At 45.8% G+C, this 18740-nt stretch overlaps 1 protein-coding gene across 2 annotated transcripts in view; it reads left to right on the top strand.

Annotated features, from left to right (window-relative positions):
- Positions 1-18740, top strand: part of DOCK8 (dedicator of cytokinesis 8) — a 173512-nt gene that overhangs the window by 31634 nt on the left and 123138 nt on the right. The window contains exon 2 of one of the 2 annotated variants that reach the window (XM_040988914.1): positions 11864-11966. The exons of the other annotated variant lie outside the window; for it this stretch is intronic. Coding sequence (XP_040844848.1) covers positions 11864-11966 — 103 coding nt within the window. The remainder of the gene's footprint in view (positions 1-11863; positions 11967-18740) is intronic. 2 annotated transcript variants of the gene reach the window in all.

Here is an 18740-nt window from a genome sequence, read left to right as displayed (position 1 = left end):
GCCAAGAGGGGCTGAAAACGCTGGGCGGAAGAGCCATCTCAGAGACAGGGAAGGTACTGAGCAGTCCTGCTCCGGGCTTCCTGCTGGAACCTTCTCTTAGGTCATCGGAAAATATCTTCTATCTCACAGAAATTTTCCCAGTGAAAGGCAATTGGGACTCCCCAGTGAGGAAGAAACTGAAGTTGCGTTACTTCTCTCTAGGAGGAAACCCCTCCCTGTAGTCCTGTTACTGCCTGTTGGATCAGTTTAAGAGCAGTTGTACATTCATCAAGGTCTCCCACATAGGTAACAGAGCCCCCCAAAACTCGGACCATCTTCCATTGCTTTTCCCAGTCCACTAGCAGGGAACTGGATTGGAAGAGGGATATCTAGGATTCAACCTGGTACCCATTGCAATACCAGCATCGAGGGAGGTTTTACCCATGATGCCTCAATTCTGGCTCAATATTATTGTGTCAGATTCAGGGAAACCCAGAGAAGTCCCCTAACCTCTAAATCCATATAGATAGGATTTTTTTCCTTGAATCAAGAATGAAAGTTAGAGGAAGGCCTCCTGGATGTGTGGCTTCCTGGCACAGCTGGTGGTGGTCATTGTTCCTCTGGGAGGCTCATGTGAATTTTTGCCGATTAGAGCTGGACAGGTGCCTAGGAGATCAGAAAACCCAGCCCTTTCTGCTTACAAGCAACGAAGGGCCCAGACACAGAAACCAAACATTCAACTCGGACTATGTCACACAGTGTTCGCTTTATTTATGAAGGGTAGAGTTACAGGGACAAAGAAGAGAGCGCCTCTTGCTGCTGGCTTTCTCCCTAAATGAGCGCCGTGGCCAGAGCTGGGCCAGGCTGAAGCCAGGTGCCTGAAGCTCCATCCGGGTCTCTCACATGGGTAGCAGGGACTACTTGGGCCATCTTCTGCTGCTTTTCCATGTACATCAGCAGGAAGCAGGACTGGAAGTGGAGCAGCCTGGACTCCATCCAGCACTGCTACGAGATGCCTGCATCACAGGCTGTGGCTTAAGAGGCTACATCATAATACCAGCCCTTGAACTGTCACATGAAGTGCTTCTCATCAGACATAGGGAAGACACAGGTGGTCCAAGTGCTTGAAGTAGGTAGGAATGTGGAAACCTGTTATAAGATAATGAACATGAATAAATAAGCAATGCTGTCTTCACTTCCATCAGGCTTTCTCCTACTACTGAATTTTTTCCCCCCAAAACCCTATTCAAAGGTCTCCTCATTCCAGAAGGTCCCTAGCCACTGTCAGGTTGCGTTAGTGACTCAATGGACTCTTATAAGGAAATGTGCACATTCTAGCATCCTAAGTATTTATCTGCCTGTATCCCTCCCCGCCACCCAGGGTAGCAGACTTCCTAGAAACAATGAGCTTGTCTTTTGCCTCCACGCCTAATGTGAGCCAGCGGGCCTGGCATTTTGTGTGCTATCGGAGTCTGATGAATGAATGAACAAGCCAGCCCCTCTTTCACAGTCTTTCGTTTTCAGTAAATGTGATCCTCCGTTGCACATGAAAACCACCCCAGAGTTACTGGTTTCAGGGGTAGTTTTCCAGGCCGTCCCACAAGAGCGGCTGATTCAGACCTGACGTCAGGGGTTAGAATCTGCATTCTTGCTAAGTGCCCTAGTGAGCTGATGCAGGCGGTCCAGGGAGTGGTCACCCTTGGTTGTCTCTGTCACAGCTGATTTCAGTGGTTCTTGGTTCCAGCTGGGTAGCAGTTATCTGTCGATCTAAGGAAAACATAGAGGTGCTCCAGCGACCCCTACAAAACCATCCATCCCATCATCCTGACTCCCCTGTGTGGGCACTGACTCCCTCCACTAACCCCAAGGCTGCCTTCCGGTGAAGCTGGTGAGAATAAAGATGGTCATCTTCATGAAACATTTGGAGTTCCTTAGAAGGAGGGTGTCTCAGAGCATGCAGAAATGTCACCATGATATGAGTCTGAGGGAGTCATTTTGTGAATCCAGCAGAGAGGAAAGCAAAGCCATGGGTGCTCCCTGCGTGGCCATCAGTGCAATCCCTGTGAACTCCCAGCCTGATTCTCCGTAGGCACATTTCTCTTTCATGAGCACCGGGGGACACAGGAGGAGTGTTGGTTTGGATGCTGGGAGTTCAGTGTTCTTTTGGGGACTGTACTGGCAGATTTTTATTTTGTTTTTACTGGAAAGTCAGATTTTCAGAGAGAAGGAGAGACAGAGAGAAAGATCTTTCACTTGCTGGTTCATTCTCCACATGTCTGCAACAGTCAGAGCTGAGCTGAGCTAAATCTAGAAGTTTCTTTTGGGTCTCCTATGTGGGTACAGGGTCCCAAGGCTTTGGTCCATCTTTGACTGCTTTTCCAGGCCATAAGTTGGGAGCTGGATGGGAAGTGGAACAGCAAGGACACACATTTGTACCCATGTTGGATGCTGGCACTTGCAAAGTATTAATTGAGCCATTGTGCCAGCCCCCATATCAGTAAATTTTAAAATATGTATTTATTTATAGGAAAGTCAGAGATAGAGAGTGAGAGAGAAGGAGACTGGTTTTTTCATTCATTGGTTCACTCCTGTTGTCTTCAACAGCCCACTTTTCAGCCAGGCTTCAGCGAGGAGCCAAGAGCTTCTTCTGGTTCTCCCATGTAGGTGATGGGATCAAAGGCCTTGGGCTGTCTTCTGCTGTCTTTCCAGGCAATCAGCAGGAAGTTGGATCAGAAGTAGAGCTGCTGCAGCTTAAACTGTCATCCATGCGGGATGCCACTGTCCCAGATAACAACCTTACCTTGTATGACCGAACACCTGTGCCGTGTATCAGTCGATTCAAGCCGATGCCTACATAACTTCTAAAACCCTAAGTAGTGATCCAAAACAAAATGACAGAACAGGGCAAGGACACATTGAAACAGACAGAAAATCATTAGCCGGGGTGAAGCAGAGAGGCTGTGATCCTGGGAAATAGGAGAGGACAGGCCGATGGGAGAGGGCCACTTGGAGCCACATGGTCGGGGGAAACAGCAGAGACAATGGAGGGGTGTTGCAGTGACCAGATGGCACAGTGGTGGTCGGTGATGGGCAATCAGAGCCCCAGCAGCAGCCAGGTGGGAAGGGGGGTTCACTTGAGGCTCATGTGAACCCAGGCAAGGAGCTGCCCGTCCTGCAGATTTGCTTGATTTGACCACAAGCAGAGCTGAGTGACAGGGCCAAAGCAGGCAAATGCAGGAACAGGGAAGATTTCACAGCAAAAATTCTACTAGCAGTGCCACATCTGGTGCCATCTTCTGTACTGAGCTAAAGGCTGTGGGGCTGGAGGAACAATGATGAGCTGCCAAGGTGCTAAGCCAGGAGAAAACTCACTTCTGGCTCAATACATTGCACTGGTCTTGTAGAGAAAACAGTACCGACTTGGCATCCTGCAGGTTCCACCCAAAATAGGTCCAGCTGGCCTTCAGACCTAATGGCCACCAGGTTCCAGCGTGACCAGCATGGCTGACAACCCAGTGACTTAGGACAGCTGGCGTCTCCCAAATCCCACACACTGCTCCAACCGAGAGTAGGAGAAAGGCTGTGCAGGCAAAGTCCTTGAGATGCAATATTAAATCACTTGTTTGAGATATTTCCATTTTTGTAAACACCTGATGTTATTAAATGTCCCTTTTGATACTGTTTTTGCCACATCTCATGGGTTTTGATATTTTTGTTTTTATTTTCATTTCTTCAAAAGAGTGTTTTTTCTTATTAATTTATTCAATGGCACATAAATCATACAGTAACATCATTTCTTCAAGAAGGTTTTTGATTTTCTTTTCCATTTCCTCAGTGACACAGTGGTCATTTAGTAGCATGTTACTTAACTTCATGTTGTTGTAAATTTCCTATATTTCCTCCTGTTGATTTTGTCTTATGGTTGTTTCATGTAAGGGAATATATATGTAATAGAGACTATCACATCCAGATGTGAGGATACAATGCAGGATGCATCTCTACTTCCAAATCAAAGATGGACTCCCAATGAAACCGTTACGTATACCTTGACAATAGGATGCTCTGCCATTGTCCATACCTACAATGTGAGGATGCACTTAAATAGCAGAATGATGGACTTATGATTATTTATGAAGAACTGTACTGTTGTAATAATATAGGGGAAATCAGTGCAGGGCAGGGGGAGGTTGAACTTGGGGAAGAGAGAGGGGATATCTGTGACTTTGAATGGTTGGATGTATGCATTTTTTTCATTTAATGATGGTACAGAAGTGATGCATGTTCAGTTAAGAAAAATACATTTAGATTTGAGTGTGGAGGTTTTTTCTGAGCAATGGGTTTGCAGTATGTTCCTGTTTTGCAACCCTGGACAGGAACCCTGAGCGCAGCCCAGCCGGTACTACCATCCGAAGGAGGAGAAACAGTTCATCAAGCTGTGCAGTACACTGTGTTGCTAAGCCAGATGTTGGCTTAGAGGAACCAATGGCAGTTCTGACTCCCAACATCTGCAGTGTATAATGAGTTTGTCAGGATGTCATCCCATTGTCAGTTGGGAAACAATCTTATAGTGTTATATGTTTTTCTGTTCTTCATACCGTTTTCTCTTATAACTTATTTTGTATACGCATTTCTTTGGGTCGACATTTTGCCATTTTCAGTGGCAAAATAATGATCCGATTTAATGTCGAATGCTTGCATCGTTTTCAGTTATTTGCTATCATGCTGTTATGTACAGTCCATTTGTTCTTTTTCTGCTTAATCTTTTTGTTGGTATGAGTTCCGTGAGGTCTGCTTTGCAAAGTGGGATGGGTTTGTTGTTCTTGCTACATATCAACCATGGCTTGCTGGAGACTCTGCACCCCAATATCGGATCCCGCTAGATGTGGGAGCCATTCTGCTTTCCTCACAGCTTGACCAACTGGAAATCTGTCATTCGAGTTCATTGCATGCTAAGGCTTTGGCACAAGAGAGCAGGTTTTGTTTCAAAATGGAAGTGGGAGACTGTCCCTTTGCCTCTTGGAACCTCTCCCCAGGCCTTCCTTTTTCCTGCTATCTCCATTTGCCCAGGCCCTTCTGTTCTAGGGCAGGTCTTGAGAGTGGCCAGGAAGTCAGAGCAAATTCTTGAGAACTCTTGGGGAAGGAGTCTCAGGAGAAGTGTCTCATCCACAAGGAGGTCAGTGTGAAGGTCAGGAAAGGTCACGAAAGATCCTTGGCCTGGTTGCTTTGGTGCCGTGTCCCTTGTGTGTATCTTAAGAAAATACTCAAAAGCTTGAGTTCCTGTGATGTCACAGGCAAGATACATTGTTATTTGTGCAAATGGACCTTCTGTGTTACACAGTGGGCAAATCACTGATTTAAAAAAAATATATGGTGTCTGGGACCTGCACTGTGGCTTATCAGGCTAATTTTCCACCTGCTGCGCTGGCATCCCATATGGGCCCAGGTTTAAATCCTGACTGCTCCAGTTTCAGTTTAACTCCCCACTTATGACCTAGGAAAGCAGTGAAGGGTGGCTCAAGTCCTTTGGTCCCTGCACCCACGTGAGAGACCCAGAAGAATCTCCTGGCTCCAGGCTTCAGATTGGCTGAGCTCCAACCATCCGTTGTTGCCATTTGGGAAGTGAACCAGTGGATGAAAGATCTGTCTCACTCTGTGTGTGTCCTTCTCTCTGTAAATCTGCTTTTCAAATAAAATACGTAAACAAATAAAACTTTTAAAAAAACGGTGGCTGTCACACTTGCAATTAAAATCACCACTTGGAGATGTAATCTCAAGTTGTCTTTGTAATGTCTGTCTGTCCTGATTCAGGCAGTTACACCGTTAGTGGACTTGCTGTTTGGGACTAACGCATCTCCCATCTGATTGCGGGATTTGAGTCCTAGCTATTCCACTTCATGGTCCAGATAGCTGTTAATGAGCTCGCTAAGGGGTGCCATGGGTGACTCAAACACTTGAATTCCTGCCACCCACATGGGAGAACCAGATCTAAGTCTGGGCTCCTAGATGGGGCCTTGCCCACCTCTAGATATTGTGGGCATATAGAGTGAACCAGCATTATATATGCTTTTCTTCCTTAAAATACTTATTTATTTGAAAGGCAGAGTTACAGAGAGAGAGAAAACAGACAAGACAGAGAGCTCTCCCACCCTCTGGCTCACTGCCCAAATGGCCGCAAAGGCTAGGGCTGGGCTAGGCTGAAGCCAGGAGCCAGAAGCTTCCTCTGGGTCTCCCACGTGGGTGCAAGGATCCAATGACTTGGGCCATCTTCAGTGCTTTCCCAGTTGCATTAGCAGGGAGCTGGATCAGAAGGAGAGCAACCAGGACTCGAACCAGTACCCGTTAGGGATGCTGACTCTGCAGGTGGGGGCATAACATGTTGTGCCACAAAAAGGCTCCAAACCTCTGCTTTTCATATACAATGAAAATAGATCTTTTTTTTTTTAAAGTCTGTTTATCTTATTAAATGAAATTCACACATGACAAGTTTCATCCATTTGATCCGTACAATCCAGTGATGGCTAAGAAATCCAGTTGCGTATACCTCACCTCCATCAAATTTCAAACATTTCCATCATCCCACAAAGAAATCTTATGTTTGTCAGTAGCCACTGCCTTTCTCTACTGTGATTCCCGGCCCCAGACGACCCCTGATCTGCATGTTGTGTCTGTGGATTCCCCCCCGCTCAACGTGTTTCTGGGTGGCCTTTTGGTTTAAATAATTTCCCTTCATTGCTTTCAAGCGTTGCATCCCAGCCCTGTGGTGCACACTGCTGCTTCATGCCTTCTCATTGCTGGGTGGGATTCCATCGCATGATACCCTCTTCCGGCGTCTCAGTCGATGACATTTGCTGCTCTTCACCTTTTGGTTCTTAAGAATAATGCTGTGATGGACACACAGCTGTACATTTTTGTGTAGGAGTTTTCACTTCTCCTGGGTTCTCTGTCTATGGGTGAAACTGCTGGGAACCTGTGGGTTTTCTGGGCTGAAATTTTTACAGAAATGTCAGTTCGCTTTCCAGAATGACTACGCTATGTCACACGCCCGTGCTCCAGGCCTCTACAGCCTTGCCAGCTCCTGTGATGGTCCTTCTCTTTTTGTTAATGGCTACCCCGGCTGTGAGCTAATATTCCCTTGTCATGGGAGTCACATTTGCCTGATGACAGAAAACTTCTTACCCCGTGCTTTTCTTATACTTGAAAGGAAGACAATTCTGGAGGAAACCTGGGTTAGTGTGGTTCGTGCCAGCTGTGAAGACTTCCCCTGGGTTTTCACAGCTGGCTGCATCTCCCTGCCGGGCTTGTTTTATCTTTCCATGAAGTTTCTTAAGTTCTTGGTCCATCTTGGATAGTCATCCCCTATTGGTTGGCACTGTGCAAAGATTTTCTCCCATCCTGTTGGTGGATTCTTCTCTTTGTTGCTCATTTCTTCGTTTGATGGAGTTTCATTTGTTTATGTTGCCTTTGACTGCCTGTGCTTTGGGTGACGTTTCTAAGCAGTCTTTCCCAATGCCTAGATCTTGCAGAGTGCTTCCTACGTCTTCTTTTAATAGTTTGATGGTTTCTGGGGACAGATTTAGGTCCTTGAACCATTAAGAACTAATTTTTGTATAACGTGAAAGGTGCGAATCTTGCTACTTGCTGCTATCCAATTGTCCCAACAGCGTTTGCTGGAGACCAGATTTTTTCCCCTGTATTATTTCCAGATTTCTTTCTTTCTGTTTTTTTTTTTTTTTAATTAATCTGAAAGAGAGAAGGATAGACAGAGAGCTCTTCCATCCACTGATTCATGCTCCAAATGGCTGCAATGGCCCCAACTGGGCCAATCTGATGTCAGGAACCAAGAGGTTTTTGGGTTTTTTTTTTTTCCCCCAAGTCTTCCATATGGGTGCAGAGTCCCAAGGACTTGGGTCATCCTCTGCTATGTTCCCAGGCTGAAATCAGAGAGCTGTGTTGGAAGTAGTGTTCTACAAGGACTCAAACTGGCACCCATTTGGGATGCTGGCACCTTAGGCTGAGGGTTAACCCACTCTACCAGTGGGTTTGTCCACATGACGAAGTTTCTAACATGACTGTATTGACTGAGAAGCCCCAACTCTGGCGTGTAGTGCCACTCCTAGAGGGCATATCATTTTGCTTGCAAGATGACCAGACTCATGCTGCACGCTGCAAAAGCAGAACTATAAATCCAAAGCGTGTGCAGATACCCCAAGGCATGACAGCCATCTTTCCTTCCCAGAGTCCTGACCAATGAACACATGCGAACATGGAAGAAAAATGTTTGGACCCTTATTGTGAAAAAACGGGCAACGGGAATGAACAGGCATTTTTCAAAAGGACAAATTCAAATGGCTGATAGACATATGAAAAAATGCTCAGGCTCCCTAGCTATCGGGGAAATACAAATGAAACCACATTGACGCTCCACCTAACTCCGTTGAGACTGGCCTATATTCAGAACTCTATTAATAACACCTGCTGCCATGGGTGTGGGGAACACGGTACTCTACCTCATGTTTAGTGGGAGTGTAGGTTAGTACAACTACTGTGGAAGTTAGTATGGAGAGTGCTAAGGCAACTGAAAATTGATCTGGGATATGACTCAGCTATCCCATTTCTGGGAATGTATTCAAAGGAAATGAAATCTGCACGTGAGAGTGACTTACAATCCTGTATTTACAGCAGCATAGTCTGGCCTAGTGGAGAATGGAAACAACCCAGATACCTGTCCAAAGAGGAACAGATAAAAGAAACTGTGATACATCCACTCTACGGAACAATTATTAAAAAGAAAGAAATTCTGCCACTTGCCACAAAACTGTCCCAGTTACAGGTCATTATGCTCAGTGAAACTAGCCGATCACAAAAGGACAAATATCATATGTCCTCTCTGGTCTATGGCAACCTTCATGCAAAATATAAGATCATTAGATATACAGATATACATGCAAGCTCGTACATGAGTCTAGAGGAACTGTATAACAGAGACCATCATATTGAGAAGTGAAGAGACATTGCAGTGTGCATCTCTACCCTTGAGTAAAAGATGGACTCCCAATAACCTAGTAGATATATCCTGACAATAAGATGCTGGACTCTCTGCCATTGCCTATACCTACAATGCCAGGATACACTTAAATAGTGGAATGATGGACTTGTGACTGTGACTTAAGGGCTATATTATTATAATAATATAGGGGAAATTAGCAGGGGGAGGGAACTGGGAAAAGTGAGAGAGGAAATCCCTGAGCTTGTGAAAGTGTATCATAAAAAAATAAACAGAAATAAATAAAATTGTTATAAGCTTGTCATGCAAAGCAGTGCATAGTCATATCTTAGCACACGTGATTCGTGGAGAAAATATAAGAATCTTTATTTATAATGTTATTTGTTAATGTGATAATTTATTTATGACCTACTTCGTAATAGATTTGGAGGTAGATATTATAGTGGAACCGTATGCGATGGGCACATTCTTTATTAGAGAGAATGCGATTGAATTGTGTCTCTATTTGTTCTAAGATTTACTTATGTATTTATTTGAAAGTCAGAGAGAAGAGACAGGAAAAAAAGACAAAGAGAGAGAAAAACCTAAGAGACAGTTTCCATCTTCTGATTGACTGCCCAGATCACTGCAATAGCCAGGGCTGGACAGGCGGAGGCCAGGGGTCTAGAACTCCATCTTGGTGCCCGCTACGGGTGGCAGGGGAGGCCCATCCTCTGCTGCTTTCCCAGGGACGTTAGCGGGGAGCTGGATCAGAACCCGAGGAGCCAGGACTCCAACAGGCATCTCAGTGGGATGCTGGTGTCACAAGTATCAGCTTAATGTACTATATCACGATACTGAACCCCTGTGCTTCTTCTTTTTTTTTTTAAAGATTTATTTATGGGCCCGGCGCGGTGGCGCAAGTGGTTAAAGGTCCTCGCCTTGCACGCCCGGGATCCCATATGGGCGCCGGTCCTAATCCCGGCAGCCCTGCTTCCCTTCCAGCTCCCTGCCTGTGGCCTGGGAAAGCAGTCGAGGACGGCCCAAGGCTTTGGGAACCTGTACCCGCGTGGGAGACCCGGAAGAGGCTCCTGGCTTCGGATCGGCATGGTATCGGCCCGTTGCGCTCACTTGGGGAGTGAATCATTGGACGGAAGATCTTCCTCTCTGTCTCTCCTCTCTGTATATCCGCCTTTCCAATGAAAAAATAGTAAAAATAAATCTTTAAAAAAAAAAGATTTATTTATTTTTATTGGAAAGATGTAACTACAGAGAATAGAGACAGAGGGAGATCCTGTTATCTGCCAGTTTAGTCCCCAAATGACTGCAGCAGCCAGAGGTGAGCTGATCCGAAGCCAGGAGCCAGGAGCTTCTTCCTGGTCTGCCATGAGGGTGTAGGGTCCCGTGGTTTTGGGCCATCCTTGACTGCTTTCCCAGGCCACAAGCAGGGAGCTGGATGGGAAATGGAGCAGCTGGGACACGAACCGACGCCCACATAGGATGCTGGCGCTTGCAAAGGGAGGATTAGCCATTTGAGCAATCACACTGGCCCCATGTTTCCACTTCTGGCTTAGCTTCCTGTCCATGCACATACTGGTAAGGCACTTGGGTTCCTGTCGTATGTGCAAGAAAAGCAAAGTCCCAGACTGTTGTGTGGCTGGTCCAGCCTCAACCATTGGAGGCATCTGGCAATGAACCAGCAGGTGGAAGAGTATCATCTTCCCTGTCCCTCTGCTTTTCAAACAAATAAATGGGTCTTTAAAAAAATCAGTAAAATTATGTTTAAAATTCATGTTAGGACTTTGAGTTTCATAGTATGCTTCATGTATATGACGTCACTTGATCTTCAGTAGGCTCTCTGATAATGTTCGCTAGTGGTGATGGTGTTTTTATACGGTGGCCTCATTGTGGTTAAATACACTTTTACAAACCAACCTTACAGTCCAACCGCCAACATAATGATGTAATAGGAAAAATGCGTACTGAGTTCCGAAGCGATGGTTAGCAAATAAGTACCCAGCGGCCAGCCTGTTTGTAAGCCTGGGTCGCTGGCCAGTAGGCTCAGGATGACAGGTATGAGTGCAAAACAACTTTCTCGAATGTCTGTGATTCTTGGCTCTCTTGAGTTAACTGAGCACCGAGCAGTGTCAATACGGGTGTTGTAAGGGCTCATGCCGCTGGGAGAAGTTGGCGAAAACAAGTCCTTGAGCATTCCAGGTCATATTAGCAGCACCTGCACAAAAGTAGAGTGTCTGAATCAGTGTTCTGGCGTTCTCTGTTAGAGGAGCCGGAAGGACTTAGCTCCTTGGATGGAAATGGTAGCTCAGGGCTTATGGAACCCTTGTCCCACACTAGGTGTCTTCACATGGAGCCAGTCCCCGCTGTGTGGCCTGGGAACAAAGAGTCATCAGTCCCTGGTCCAGACTCTTCCTTCCCCTGCCACCGTTTGCCCAGTGTGGAGCAGGTGGCAGGCGCTTTGATCTCTGAGCAGTTCTCAAGAGTGTGCCAACGGCCGGCGTGGTAGTCTAGTGACTAAAATCCTCACCTCGCACATGCTGGGATCCCATATGGGCACCAGTTCTAATCCCAGCTGCTCCGCTTCCCATCCAGCTCCCTGCTTGGGACCTGGGAAAGCAGCAGAGGACAGCCCAAAGCCTTGGGACCCTGCACCCATATGGCAGACCCAGAAGAGGTGCCAGGCTCCTGGCTTCCGATGGGCACAGCACCCCACCATGGGCTTCTGATCGACACACACCTCACCATGGGCCTCCGAGAGCAATTTAGTCCGTTCTGCTGTTGTCCAGTGAAGAAATTGTTTTGTTAACATGATCTCAGAGATGTAATGGTACTGATCATTTAACATAATGGCTTCCCTCTGATTATTTCCTGTTTTAATCCAAGGTATTCTTCAGCCGAAGTAAGGAAACAGTTCACTCTCCCACCAAACCTTGGCCAGTACCACCGACAGAGCATAAGCGCCTCTGGCTTCCCTTCGCTTCAGCTAGTGAGTATGCCTGACCGCTCTGCTTGGCTGGTGCATGGTGCTTGCTTCCTGGTGTGTCATCTCGTGTTTTCCAACTACTGCTCGCCCACTTTTTGGCAGCCATTTGTCTCTGCTTTGTTGACCAGGGCGTGGAGGGCAGACGGGACCTCTCAGGGTTGAGGTTCTGATACACTGGACTTAGCAGGTTTCCATGCTGCTCACTTCACCCCAGATTATTTGTGTGTGGCGCTAGGGTGGAGATCAGCCTGGAAGTGGACCATTTGGGAACATTTGGTATTCCAAAAATCTGCAAAGCTACGAACGGTGTTGTGGTGTAGCACATTAAACTGCCACCTGCGATAGTTAGGAGTATGGGTTGGAGTCCTGGTTGGTCCACTTCCAGTCCAGCTGCTCGTTAAGGGCTTGAGAAAGCAGTGGGAAGTGGGCCAAGTGTTTGAACCCCTGCCACGCACAAGAAAGACCCACCTGGATTTCCAGACTCCTGCCTTTGGCCTGGCCCAGGGTCAGCCATTGCAGCCATTTTGGGGAGTGAGTCAGTAGAGGGAAGAGCTGTCTCAATCTGTTTTTCTCTGTAAGTCTGCCTTTCAAAGAAACAAAAAATTTTAAAAATCCGAAAAGCCAGGCTGCAAACATCTGTCCTAGGAAGTCACTTTCTTGGAAGTGTACATGAAATATGATTAAGGTTATCCATTACAGGTGCACAATTGGATGCATTATATTAATTTGTAGCCTTCTTGCCTCTGCTCCATGAGGACATGAAACACCCCCTTTATTCTACAGGCATCCCCTCATGCCCCTTCCCAGTGGCCCTTTTCTGCCAGGCCCCCCGTCCTTGTCCCACCTAAGACGGCCACCAGTCCCCTTATCAGCACGGTTTCTGCTCCAGCGATGTGCCTTTTTTTTTTTTTTAAGACACTGCCCTCCTTTTTAGCACAAAGTTGGACTGCATTTATCTGTACGTGAACTCCAGTTACTGTATGTGCATCCTGTGTTATTTGAGGACCAAATGCGCCAGGTGAGCTAGATCTGATCTCAATGAGATGGCTTACAAAACCAAAAATGACCTGCACTTCCTCTCTGAGCGAGCCCCGGCCTTCGCTGGGTTCACTTCCTCACACGCAGTCCAGCAGCACTTTCGGGCTCGTTCTGGCGGTTATCTGGAGGAGGTTAGATTATTTTTTTTTTTGAGTTTCTACTTGTTGCTTCAAAACCACTTCTGCTCTGACAAGTTTTGTAACCTTCTCCTCTGTTTCCGGTAACCGCCATCTTGTCCCCTGTAACAATTGACACGCCGGGTCACTGTGTCTTTGAAAGGTATGTTTTACTGGAGTGATGTGTGGGTATCCTTGAAGGATGATGTGTCTGTTGTATCATTGCTGAAACAGCAGTCCAGACGATAGATGCTACAGGACGGAACTTGCAATGACATTTCTTTGGCAAATTTATTGATGATTTCCATGGCTGGCTAGCCTGCCCTTGTTAATTGCACATTTCCAGATTGCAGGTGACCATAAAAGCATATTGAATGCATAATATGCGTGTGTCCAAATGTAGCAGGTAAGCTTTAAACCAAGATAAGCTAGATATGCTTCTTGGTTTCATTGGGTACTGAGATGTATTTCATTGAAAACCTTTTTAAACATTTCTTATTGAAGTTGCATTCTAAAATATGAAGTGACAGGTAACTTGTTGAAGTTAAGATGAGGTGGGATAGAAAGTATTTGTGGTTTTGGGGAAGGGATTAAAGGCACAGGTTTCTGCAGTGGCTGTCTTGGAATTAGGGTCAATTTGATTTGGGATCGACTTTGGGGAAGTTTCGTTAGGGTTTTCAATCTTCATCTCTCCACAGGAGCACTTGTTGGTTTTTTACTGAAATGCTTTTTTTTAAAATGTAAAGTTACAAAGTAACCAAAAGGTTTACAGCTTGCATATTTTCTTTTGATAGCTTGCTGCCTCTTCTGTACGTTTTGAAAAAAAAAAAAAGTGAATTTTGATCCATTTTTTCCTTAGCTGGGTCATGAGGATCACGTGGTTTAGCAGCCCATTTTCTAAGAGAAGATGTCATGAGTGCAGGGAAAACAAACTAGTCATTTGTTCTTACAGGTCATCATTTACTCTTAGTTCCATTTGCACTTGGTTTTCCTGTAGAATAAGTTACTTTTGGTTATTGCAAGTTGGGTTTCTGAATCTCTCCCTCAACTCTCTACTCAGCTCCAAATAGTCCCTCCACTTTCTGTTCCTTCTAGAACAGAAAGTATCTGGGACCCAGTGGTCTGGGTTCTATTTTATTTTATTTTGTGCATGATCTACGTAGAATATCTGGTCTCCTGGTCCTTCAACCCTTTGGTGAGCCACTATTAATCAAAATGCAGTGACCACTGTTATCCTTGAGTTATCCTCTTGAATGAAGTTTCCCCCGAAAAGAATCATCTAGAAGAAAATATTTCTGTTCACGGAAACATGGTGAAATCTTCCAGCCAGATCCACGCTAGCAGGCTGAGGAATTGTCTGTCCTCTAAGACCTTGCCACTTGCAGCAGCCTCAGAAGCCTGGGACTGTTCGTGGTATTATTCTGGCCAATTGCCAAATAAACAGAACGTGTTTTGGCCTTTGTTTCTCTTTTTATTTATGCAGCCACCATTTCCAACAATTACTGACACGAACGATTCATTTTTTTTTAAATGTATTTAATTGAGGTCAACTGATTTTCAAAGTCGGTCAGTTACTTGTGTTTTTGTTGCTGATGACAGATGAACTTGGAGTCAGGTGGGTCTGAGGGAGCTGTAGTCCCACGTATTTGTTGATGAACTTGGAACAAGTTGGCTAATGTCTCTGAAAGCTTTGGTTTCCTTTTTCTGCAAAGTTGGGACGATCGTGCTGCCCGGTGTGGGTCAACATAGAATTGCGTAATAGATCCTGTGCAAAGAAAGATAAGTATTGCTGACACACGCGTGTGACCCAGTGGAGACCCTGTGGGAGAGGTGAAGGACCGATGAAGAAAGAAGGGTGGAGCTTTCACGAGCTGTGTGATCTGTTTGGGAAGGTAGATGACAGACTGGCTTTAACTAGTGGGAGGCGATCAGAAGCGAAAAGGAACAAGACCCAAATCCTCAAACATCTTGAGAAAAAAAAAAAAATTTACCCAAAAGAGACAATAGGAGGATTCAGGAAGTGACCGAAGGGTTGGATGGAGGCGGCTGGGAAGACCTGCAAGAGAGGGTTCCTAGTTTGGACCACATGTTAGGATCACACGGGACTTGTAGAAAGCCTCTTGTAGAATGTTCCAGCATACAACGGTTAACAGCAGAATCCCTGGGGAGGAGGACCCAGCGTTTTCATGTTCCCTGGGATCTTCAACCTCTGGCCCTGGCTGAGACTCACTTAGAGAACTGACATAGTTACAACTATTGCAAGTAGGAGGTGGGAAATAACGAACAGGAAAATTTCCTCTTGTTGTCTTGTCTGCTCTGAGTTGCGGAGTGTGTGAGAAGCGAAGATGGCTTGTTAACCCTGTATGCATCTGCTTATCCAAACACAGTAGCATCACTCGTAGATGTGGCAGATCCAATGAGAGGAAGGGTGTGTGCTTGCTCTGGTTTTTGCTGTTGTTTTTTGTGTGTGTTTGGAACTCAATTGTGCTTGTTAGCCATGATACTTGTTTGTATCTGTGTTTGTAAAGTAAGTAAAGGGGGTGGGTGTTTGACACCGTGGGTAGGACACCCTTGGGGTAAGGGGAACGTTCTACATCCCATCTCAAAGTTCTAGTCCTGTCTCCATTTCCAGTTCCAGCGGCTGTCTAACACATACCCTGGGAACCAGGAGGCAACCGATACTAGCTAAGGTACAGGAGTCCCGGTCATCTACATAAGAGGTCCTGATTGAAATCTGGGCTCCTGGCTTCGACCTGGTCCCGGCGTGGCTTTTCTGGATATTTGATGAATGAACTAGCAGTTGGAAAATCTCTTTTCTCTCTTGCTCATGCATGCTGCCTTTCAAACGCATCAAAGCAAATGAGCGGGATAAGCTATTTTTTTAAACTTCGTCATTTTGACTGTGACAGATTCATCATTTAGAGTGTATTTTCCAAGTATGATGATGACCATAGTAAGTATTTGATGAGCCAGGGAGAGTGGCTTTAGCTGGTGACTTTCTCAATAGTCCATGTTTCTGCTAAAACGAAGCTGTAAAATACTAAAACTATGTTCTGATTGTTGAAATTGTCGAGTGAAATGAGACAAGAAAGGGTTGGGATGTATGCTTTAAGATCGGAGGACTTGAAACAGTGTGTACCTAGTTAATAATGTTAAGCTGTAGTTTTTCATGGACGTGAAATACTATTTTAAAAAACAGCAACAAGGGCCAGCGTGGTAGTATACCAAGTTAATCCTCCTTCCGCAGTGGCAGCGTTCCATATGGACCAATTTGAGTCTTGGCTATTTGCACTTTTGATCCAGCTCCCTACTTCGGGCCTGGGAAAGCAGGAGAGAATGTTCCAGCACCTTGGGCTCCTGCATCCAACATGGGAGAACCACAAGAAGCTCCTGGCATTAGGTTGTTCTAACTGGCCAATGTGACCAATAGGGGCGTGTCTTTCTCTCTTTCACTCTCTGTAACTCTTAATTTTCAAGTAAAATAAATACACCGTTAAAAGCAATTTTAAAACAATAGATGGTTTTTAGCAATGAAATAGAATGAAACAGCTGGACCCAAATGACTCTGCTGAAGGAAAGGAAGGTTAAAAAAAAAAAAAAAAAAAGAAATCAAAAAAACCCACATCCTGGTTGTGTATCGACGCACCATGGTTACAGGATGTGTTTGTATATGGAACATTGATGTTAAAAAAAAAATCTCACACCTGGGAGAGCATTGGCTCTGGCTAAGTATATAGGCTTCCTTTTACCTCTATGGCTAAGAATGGCTACCTTGATGAATCACTGGATCGATAAGCTACACCCCACCTTCCATTGTTCTATTGTCTTTCAAGGAGCTGAATTGTTCTTTAGGTTGCCTCCATTGCACTAGAAGGGAAAAGGCAGCTTGAATGCGGTGCTCATGCAAATTCACAGCAGAAGGGCCAATGAAAGCATGTAGGACATCCTGCATTCAGAGTGAGTGTCAGTGGGGGGATCAGAACCGTCCCTGGAAATACAGACTGATGCCTCTAAGGACAGGGCAGCTTTTTGCTCAGTGGCATGGCTGGCAGGTCGCTGTGCGTAGGAACAGGAAGGCAGAGCCTCTTCTAGGCCACGAGGGGCCTAGAAAAACGAGTCCGCCTCCAGCTCTTGTTTCTTTGATGTGGTGGAGAGCCCTGCATCGGTTGATGGGAGGTGTCTTTCAATGCCAGGGACTTCCGGAGCGAGAACCCAGTGGGTACCAACACAGCAGTGGGCTCCCCTAGAGCTTATACTCTGGATTCAGCAAGGCAGCTGGAGAAGGGAGCCAGTCACCCTCTTCTTCCCCTCTGTGGACAGTCCGTCTTGTGGGTAGCAGGTGCCCCTGCCAGCTGCCTTGGCTTGGGTGGTTGGAGCTCAATTTTGTTCTCTCTGATACTTACACAGGAATGTCAGGTGCTCAGGGCACCATGCTTCGATGTAACTTTTCAGCGTATATTTCAGAGCCTCTGCCTGGTTGATATTCTTCGTAACGGAGCTACAGCTAGCATTACTTGTATTGATTTACTGACCGCGACTTTATTTTTTTTAAGTTTTATTTATTTATTATTGGAAAGGCAGATTTACAGAGAGGAGGAGAGACGGACAGAAAGATCTTCCATCTGCTGGTTCACTCCCCTCCAGTGACCACAATGGCCGGAGCTGAACTGATCTGAAGCCAGGAGCCAGCGGCTTCTTCAGGGTCTCCCATGCGGATGCATGGTCCTAAGGTTTTGGGCCATCCTCTATTGCTTTCCCAGGCCACAAGCAGGGAGTCGGATGGGAAGTGGAGCAGCTGGGATATGAACTGTCAGGCACCCATGTGGGATCCTGGCATATACAAGCCAAGGATTTAGCACTAAGTTACCACGCTAGGCCCACCGTAATTACTTTAAGAAACCAGTTTTGTGAGCAGCTCAGAGCAGATTTGCTGGACCGCAGTAACGTATTTTTTGACTTGCCTTCCAGTGCACTTAATATTGTCTTCTATTTTAATTATTTCAGACAAATGCAGATTTCCTAATGGATCTATAAGAGAAAACAATCAAAATTATACTGGCTAAGAACTTGGGATTTTCCTCAACTATGTAATCATGGGCAAATTATAGTTTCCAGCCCTCAGTTTTCCCAGCTTTAAGATGGGGTTCATAAGAATGTATACCTGACATGAGTCTAGTGAGGACTAAGGAGGTAACAGAGTACAGTTTCTGGGCACATAGGATGTACTCAGTAGTTATTAGTGCACTGGGTATGGACAGTGCAGTAATGAGGTTTGCGGGTGTCATTGGAAGCTTGTGTCCCATTTCCTAGTTCTGGATTGGAATCCCAGTTCTGGTTCCGCTCCAGCTTTCTGGCAATGCAGAACCGAGAAGGCAGCAGCTGAGGACTCCAGTGCTTGAGTTCCTGCCATCCCTGTGGGAGATTTCACTGGATTTCTGGTTCCGGACTTTGGCTGGGGCTCAGCCCTGGCTGACGCATGCATCTGAGGAGTAAGCCAGTGGGTTTGGGGGACGCTGTTTGCCTTGTCTCTCTGTAAGATAAATTAAAAAAAAAAAAAAAGCTGAGGGGATGCAAATCCCCTACAGTTTTCTTAATTTCTTCCCAAAGCCATTTTGATCTCTCT

The sequence above is a fragment of the Ochotona curzoniae genome, unplaced genomic scaffold (assembly GCF_017591425.1).
Source record: "Ochotona curzoniae isolate NIBS_2020 unplaced genomic scaffold, NIBS_Ocur_1.0 contig_50, whole genome shotgun sequence".
In the NCBI taxonomy this organism is placed as follows: domain Eukaryota; kingdom Metazoa; phylum Chordata; class Mammalia; order Lagomorpha; family Ochotonidae; genus Ochotona; species Ochotona curzoniae.
The sequence above is the reverse complement of the archived record's forward strand: the minus strand, read 5'-3'. Positions and strand labels throughout refer to the sequence as shown.